At 45.6% G+C, this 8,256-nt stretch overlaps 1 protein-coding gene across 4 annotated transcripts in view; it reads left to right on the plus strand.

The window, feature by feature from the left end:
* L3MBTL2 (L3MBTL histone methyl-lysine binding protein 2) overlaps positions 1-8,256 on the plus strand; it is a 36,955-nt gene that overhangs the window by 21,996 nt on the left and 6,703 nt on the right. For 3 of the 4 annotated variants that reach the window (XM_075009838.1, XM_075009820.1, XM_075009811.1), the window contains exons 17-18: positions 388-468; positions 4,873-4,970. In XM_075009838.1, the coding sequence (XP_074865939.1) occupies positions 388-468; positions 4,873-4,970 (179 nt within the window). The remainder of the gene's footprint in view (positions 1-387; positions 469-4,872; positions 4,971-8,256) is intronic. The other variant, XM_075009829.1, reaches the window with a different exon arrangement.

The raw sequence follows: 8,256 nt of genomic DNA on the forward strand, positions 1-8,256 counted from the left end.
GGCTGCCACATGATTGGGGCTTGGGGGAGGAGCTGGGCTTGTTTAGGTGCTGGGGGGTTGCTGGGTGAGTGGGACTTGAGTGTCGGGGGCTGCAGGGTGAGGGGGGCTGTGGGGAGAAGCTGGCTTGTGGGGGCTGGGGTAGACATAGAGGGAAGGAACAGGCTGGGCTCAGTCTGCCCCCTGCCACTCCCTCCTCTTTATTGCCACTAGTTGTTGCCCTGGCTGCTCAGCCAGCCCTCCCGGCCGCAGTCCAGCTGCCTGGGTGCCAGTCTGTGCAGCAGGTGTGAGGGGGAAGCAGGCACCTGAGCTGCTTCCTGCTGGGTGTGGCTGTCGCCTCTTCCCGTGACTCACTTTACCTCCCTGCCTATTTCTTTATCTGTACGACAGCTCATTTGGGACTCCTGCCTGTGAAGGAACCACACCAGCACAGTGGGGTTCAAGTAGCTGTTTACTTGCTGTGTCTCACATGTAAGGCCTAGTCACAGGTACACACGGCTGCTCTGGCTGGCGGTTACACAGAGACCACGCCGAGCACCACTGGTGTGCTGATGTACGAGTGACAGAGATACCACCCAATGTTTACACCCCCGGGCCCAATACTTGTTCCCTGGGTAGTGCAAGTGGTTTGCAAAGAGCTACAAAGAGAGAGAGCCCAACATTGTCAGACCTGCTCTCTGCCTTTCTCCCGTGTAAACCCTGGGTGTGAATTCAATCCTTGAGGGGCCTTTCAAGGGTCTGGGGAGCTTTGGTTTAAACAAAGTGTGTCAGGGACAGTGGTAGGTCCTGCTCTGAGTCCCCAGGACTGGATTTGATGACCTTTCAAGGTCCCTTCCAGTTCTATGAGAGATGTATTATCTCCTTGGTAGGGTTTTCTGTGGGAGTGAGGGGAGGATGTGGTAACATCTGGATGGCTGAGTTACTGGCACATCCTCCCCTAAAAGGGAGATATTGACAAAACTACAGTCTGACATTGTCCATTTAGGACTGTCTCATGTTCCCATGCGCTGCGGCTCTCTGAAGGATTGATTTCATAAGTGAATTTGAAAAAATGTCTCTTCTCGCTATTTGGGTGCAGACCCCTGCTCTAGGCTCTGGGGTAGGTAATGCCCCCCTTGCTAGAGCCAGCACACAGGTAACACTCTTACACTCCTCCCCAGGGGGCCACCTGGGACCAGAGCTCAATCCCTTCCTTGCCCGAATCCCTCAAACAAATGATCTGTCCCAGTAACTACCCATGGCAGGGTCATTCTGATAGGCAGTGTGTCCAACGTGCTGCCTCCCCACCTGCATAAAGCACTTTCTCTGCAACTGTAATCTGTGCCAGCCAGCTCACTTGGTACTTAATGTACCTCCTGCCCTGCCCATTTCTCCTGGTCAGGCAAGGTACTTGCCTCAACTGCATCTGGCTTGGCATGTTTTGCACCTCCTCTTTAACTTCCAGACAGATTTTATACAATTGTAACAGAGAGAGAGCCGTGCTAGTTTATGTACTATCAAAACAAAAAAGCAGTCATGTAGCGCTTTAAAGACTAACAGAATAATTTATTAAGTGATGAGCTTTCGTGGGACAGACCCACTTCTTCAGATCGTAGCCATACCAGAACAGACTCAATATTTAAGGCACAGAAAACCAAAAACAGTAATCAAGGTTGACAAATGAGAGAAGTATTATCAAGTTGAGCAAATCAGAGAGTAGGGGGGAAGAAGGGGGTGGTGGGGAGTCAAGAATTAGATTAAGCCAAGTATGCAAAAGAGCCCTTGTAATGACCTAAAAAATTCCCATCCCAGTTCAAACTACGTGTTAATGTGTCGAACTTAAATATAAAAGAGTTCAGCAGCCTCTCTTTCCAAAGTAGTGTGAAAATTCCTCTTCAGTAAGACGCAAACCTTCAGGTCATTAACAGAATGGCCCACTCCATTAAAGTGCTGGCTGGCCGGTTTGTGGATTAGGAGTGTTTGTCTGTTTTGTGCCCATTCATTCTTTGTCTAAGAGAGTTTGAAGTCTGTCCGGTATACAAAGCCTCTGGGCATTGTTGGCACATGATGGCATATATGATGTTAGTTGAGGAACTTGAGAATGTGCCCGTGATTCTGTGACTAACCTGGTTAGGTCCAGTGATGGTATCTCCAGAATAGATACATGGACAAAGCTGGCAACGGGCTTTGTTGCAAGGAAAAGTTCCAGTACTGGAGTTCCTGCGGTATAAACTGTGGTTGCGGGTGAGAATCCTCATAAGTTTGGGAGGTTGTCTGGAGGAGAGAACAGGCCTGTCACCTTGGGCCTTCTGGAGTGTGGCATCCTGGTTAAGGATAGGTTGTAGGTCTTTAATAATGCGTTGCAGTGGTTTGAGTTGGGGGCTGTAGGTAATGAACAATGGTGTTCTGTTCTCTTGGCTTTTCTGGGCGTATCTTGGAGTCGCTGGTCTCTGGGTATTCGTCTGGTCCTGTCAGAGTGAGTGTGTGTGTGTGTGTGGTTTTTTTTTTTTTGTTTTTTTTTGTTTTTTATTTCTTCTGGTGGGTAATTCAGATTTGTGAATATTTGGTCAAGATCTTGTAGTTCTTGGTCTCTGTCAGTAGGATCAGAGCAAATGCGATTATATCTATGGGCTTGATTGTAAACAATGGATTGAGTTGTGTGTGCAGGATGGAAGCTACAAGCATGTAGGTAAGTATAGCAATTAGTGGGTTTCCAGTAGATTGTGGTACCGATCAAGCCATCCTTGATTTGTACTGTAGTGTCCAGGAAATGTATCTCTAGCATGGAGTAGTCGAGGCATAAGTTGATGGTGGGGTGCAGATTATTAAAGTCTCTGTGGAATTCTTATAGAGTCTCTATCCCATGGGTCCAAATCATAAAGATGTCATCGATGTATCGTAAGCAGAGGAGGGGTAATAGGGGACGAGAGTTGAGGAATCGTTGTTCCAGACCAGCCATAAATATATTAGCATATTTTGGAGCCATGTGGGTGCCCATAGCAGTTCCACTAATCTGGAGGTATAAATTGTCCCCAAATCAGAAATAATTGTGTGAGAACAAAGTTAAAGAGGTCAGACACCAGATTACAAGCGATCAGGAATACACAGCCAATCTGTCTTCATGTGGAATATTAGCGTACAGAGCCTCTACATCCATGATGGCAAGGATGGTGTTGTCAGGAACTTTTCCGGTGTTTTGTAATTTCCTCAGGAAGTCAGCGGTATCTCGGAGGTAGCTGGGAGTGTAGGTGGCGTAGGGTTTGAGGAGAGAGTCCACGTAACTGGATAGTTGGACGGTAAGGGTACCAGTACCCGAAATGATAGGGGGTCCAGGGTTTCCAGGTTTGTGGATTTTGGGAAGTAAATAGAATAATCCAGGTTGGGACTCAGATGGTGTGTCTGAATGAATAAGGTCCCGAGTAGCAGCAGGGAGTTCCTTAAGTAGTCGTAATTTCTTTTGGAGTTCCGAAGTGGGATCAACAGAGAGAGGTCTGTAAAGTTTGGTGTTTGGAGAATTGTCTCACTGCCTCCTGTTCATAGTCTGACTTATTCATGATGACAACAGCACCCACTTTTTCAGCTGGTTTGATTACAATGTCTGGGTTATTTTTGAGACTCTGGACAGCACAGCGTTTCAGCATAGTTGAGATTCTCATTTGGTATTGTTTGCATATAATGTCAGTCTGAGCACGGTTGCAGAAGCATTGTACATAGAAATCCAGACTTTCACTACCACCGTCAGGGGGAGTCCACACAGAGTTGTTCTTTTGGTGTTGGTAGCGGGGGTCGAGAGAGTCAGACTGTTGTTCATAGGTGTGTTGGAAGAATTCCTTTAGACAGAGGCAGTGAAAGAAGGGCTTCAATTCTTGACTCCCCTCATCCCCTTTCTGCCCCTTTGCTCTTTGATTTGCTGACCTTGATAATAATTTTCTGATTTGTCAACCGTGATTACTATTTTTGGTTCTCTGTGCCTTAAATATTGAGTCTGTTCCGGTATGGCTATGATCTGAAGTGGGTCTGTCCCACGAAAGCTCATCACCTAATAAATTATTCTGTTAGTCTTAAGTGCTACTGGACTGCTTTTTTGTTTTTATACAATTGGTATATCCAAGTCCTGGGCAGGCCTGAGTCTTCCCCCCCCACAACTATAATAAATAAACATTGTGGTTTTGTTATCATTTATTATTTATTTTTCCCTCTTTCTATGAAATAACTACTATGACTATATAAACGTGAGGGGGCACAATTTTATATTCTTGCCTCAGGCGCAAAATTAGCTATTTGCAGCACTGCCCTGGGGTCCTGGGCTAGGGATAGCGCAGCACAGACTTAAGTGAGAAGAATGGGCGGGGGTCACACAACTACTTGGCAATGAGAGCACAGGGCTAGTTCAGCTCCAGCGTACACAGCGTTGCCTCTAAGCAACTGCTGCTGCATAATGCTGTGAGCAGCTGTATGTGACCCGGGCCTCACAGCTGGGGTCTCATCAATGGGTTGCAGCAGGTGATGCCTTCTGGCTGCATGAGAGAGAGAGTCTCTCTCCCCAGAGAAAGGCCTCCAGGATGACACAGCTCTCCCTAGAGGCTGACTTGCTTTGTTCAGTCCCAGAAGAGGCACACCACTCACAGCATAGGCTTCCCTGACCTTGGGAGGGTGAGATGGGAGGTCAGTGTGGCGTACTCCCTCACTGGTCTCTGACGAGGCTGCCGGTAAGAGGCATCATCTGGGCTGGTGTTTATATGTGGTGTGGGCACCTGCTTGCTGGGAAATTGAACTGGGACTCCCAAAGCCTTTGTGACTGACTGGATGAACAGAGTGGGCCCCAAGGTGCTGTTGCTGCTGTTTGTGATGCTTTCTGGCGTGGACTGATGTATTCCTTTTCTTGTGTCTCAATAGTTATTGCTGTACGAGTGAAGGAGGAAACAGTTGACCCATCAGCCATGGAGTTTGAAGCCCAAGAGCTTCCCGTTCTGATAAGCAGCATAAAGCAGGAGGTAGAGGACTAATCTCTGATCCCTCGGGTGGGATCTCCCGGGCGTAAGCAAGGGTGCGCACTACGTCCTGTGACGCTCTGGGGAAGCCCCAAGTAGAAGTGTGCAGGGGCATCATTCCTTTGGACTGGGCACTTCCCAAATGTCACAAAATGCCTCTTTGTTTTTGTAAAAGAGTAACCCCAAGGCCTGCACACTGCTGCTTTGGTGTGGTGTTTTGTTTTTTTTTTAAAACCATTTCTCAGCTTCCAGAAGGGGCATCAGGCTTTGGAAAAAAAATACAGCTCGTCCTTAGCCGAGGGTGTGTTATTGAGTCTGGGAAATCCTATTGGCCTACAGCTGTGCCTCGCTCTGAGCTCCATAGGAAGCAGTTGCTGCACTGTGGAGAAGGCTAGCAACTCAGACTTCTAGCTGTGGAGCCGGCGAACTGTGATTTGAGCAGCCCTGAAGCTGCAGAACCACAGCCACCGTGTATGGTCTCGGGGGAGGAAATCAGTCAGTAACCTGGCTGCTGTCACTAGGTCAACATCTATGATGTGCTCGGTCCTCTTTCTCGGCCTTGCTGTGACATGGACATGGATGCAAAGAACCTAGAGAATATCTGGGAAATGGAGAAGATGGAAAAACAGGTTGCAAGGGGGATTCTCTTGATTTTACTCATCATTTAAGTGTTTTTTTTACCTGATGTGCGATGGGCTAAATCTTATCCAGTCTAGAAGAAGACAGCAGGGTATTTGTTCACTTTTTTTTTCCCCCTTCAAAACACACAGTGCTGCTGGACTATTATTATTTTTATAATCCTCAGAATAAATTCTACCAGGAAATACCCTGTAATAAAATGTAAGAGTCAAAGACTTGTGTTGGTCTGAAGGAACAACAAAGTGCCTGCTTCACTCCCGGGTGAGACAATCTGAACATGAAAACGATAGGAAAGGTGTGAATGTGATGGTTGTAATGTAGCCCTTGTACACCCACCTCTGCTTGTTTGTACAATCTGCGTAGGGCAAGTGCCAGCTGCTAGCAACATGGAGCATCCCTGTCAGCTGCTCTGGTAGAACTACTGCCTAGGTATTGTGCAGGGGTCCCTAAATCATGTCTCCAGTCTTGGCAACTGGAAGGATGTGCATGTGTACACAGCAGAGGGAGCCCTCAGCCAGGATGAAGCGTGTGTAGGGGAGGTGAACTTTTCCTGGCACAAGTTGGCACAGAACTCTTTGTTCTAGGGGAGTGAGTCTCTCCCCTCCGTGCTGAGCTCTGACCATCATACAAGCTGATGGTCAGGTGTGCAACCAAACACACTCTAGCTCTTTGGTGAGAGTGATTTCCCTCCCCACCCCGGGGACTCTGGGCTGTTTCATTACTGCTTTCCTTAAAGCTGTCTGCTAACTTTAAACCCCCACATACTTAATACTTATATAATTGTTTTCCTGGCGCTTGTACTTAATTTGATTAAAATACTTAACATTTTATGTTTTAAAAAAAAAAACAAAACAAAACTACATTCCCCTGATATATGGGGAACCCAAACACTGCAGCCTTATGATACAGGCCAGCAATGCCCTTCAGCCGTGTATATGGGACAAACTGAACAATCCTTTTGCCAAAGAATGAATGGACCCAAATCAGACATTAGGCAGCGGAATATGCATGAACAGGTAAGTGAGCACTTGCACTTGGCAGAACACACTATTAATGGTTTAGTGGTTTGTGTCAAAGAGATTTTAACACCAGATTACAAAGGGAGACATCTGAATTGGAATTCATTTTCAAGTTTGATACCTCTCACCATGGCCTCAACAAAGATCTCAGCTTATGCATTATTACAAGGAGAATTTTCCCACCTTTGATGTTTGCAGTGATGGCAGACATCCTATTTAACTTAAATTACACTTTGCAGAGTATTTTTTTTCTCCTTTTCCTTTCTCCCACACATTTAGCTGATTCCTCAACTTTTTGGGGTTTTTTTTCCTCTTCAGCTCTGAAGTGGATCTTTCCTATGAAGGCTCATCACCTAATAAATAATGTTGTTAGTCTTTAGGTGCTATAGGACTGCTTGTTTTGTTTTGTTTTGTGAAGATAGGGACTGACTGGGCTACCTCTGAGACTACAGCAGCATTGAGTTAACACTAGAATGGGCCAGCAAAACTCATTGGCCAATTTCACTTTTGTTTTACAATCTAGTGTGTCAGTGTTAGTGGTGACAAACGTACTACATTTTACATGTTTTTATTCTTCATTCTTTGAAAGGTGTCCGTGATACAGGTAAACAGTTTGTTTGCTTTTGTGTCATTTTAGATATGTGATACTGGAGAATAAGATAGCAGGGAATGTCATTTGACTGATTTTTTTTTTTCACTTCCACTGAGAGTCCTTACATGCCATTGTATCATCTGTAAGGTTCCCTTTTTCAGCTCTGGAGGCAGGGCACGTTGGAGGGTTTTGCTGTTCATGGGGCCCTCGCAAGCTGGCTGTTCAGCATCTGCTACAGGAAGCAGTGGTTGGAAGGGCGGGACCCTGCATCCTGATTTAGAGCCTGCTTACATGAGAAATAAAGGCGGTGACTCAAAGACACTTTCAAAACATGACCTATTTCCTTTATTTAGACAGGGCCTATAGTGCAAAAAAAAGGGTTCCCCACCCCACCCGCCACAATTAGGGTGCATCTACACTTGCATTCTTCTTTCAAAAGAGGTATGCAAATGAGAGATCAAAAATGCAAATGAGGTGCATATTTGGCACCATTTGCATATTCTTACTTTGAAAGGGCTTTTTTCGAAAGAAGAAAACCAGGGTAGACGCTTCTTTTTCGAAAGTAAACCCCATCTTCGAAAGAATCCTTCCCTTTTTTTAATGTGTCATTTCAAAAGAAGCCCTTTCAAAATAAGAGTGTGCAAATTTGATGGCAAATAAGCACCTTATTTGCATTTTGATTTCACTCATTTGCATACCTCTTTCAAAAGAGGAATGCAAGTGTCGACACACCCTTAGAGAGGGTACCTGGCATGGTAGATGTATTTTATTGCTATTGGTCAGGCACCTGTCTTGTACTAGAGTGAACAAATATGCTGGCCTGAGCACTGCTTGTTGAGCACTCCAGCCCAAGAAAAAGTGTATTAATAAACCAAGTGTAAATAATAAACAAATGTGATTTAAGTATAAAAAGTAGCTTAAAGTGGTTGCAAGCAATAACAGATCAAAGTAAGTTGCAAAGCAAAATAAAATGAAACACACCAGCTAAGCTCTACTCTAAGAAACTAGTTACATGCAGTTTCTTAATCCAACGGTAGTT

Source organism: Carettochelys insculpta, chromosome 1 (genome assembly GCF_033958435.1).
Source record: "Carettochelys insculpta isolate YL-2023 chromosome 1, ASM3395843v1, whole genome shotgun sequence".
Taxonomy (NCBI): domain Eukaryota; kingdom Metazoa; phylum Chordata; order Testudines; family Carettochelyidae; genus Carettochelys; species Carettochelys insculpta.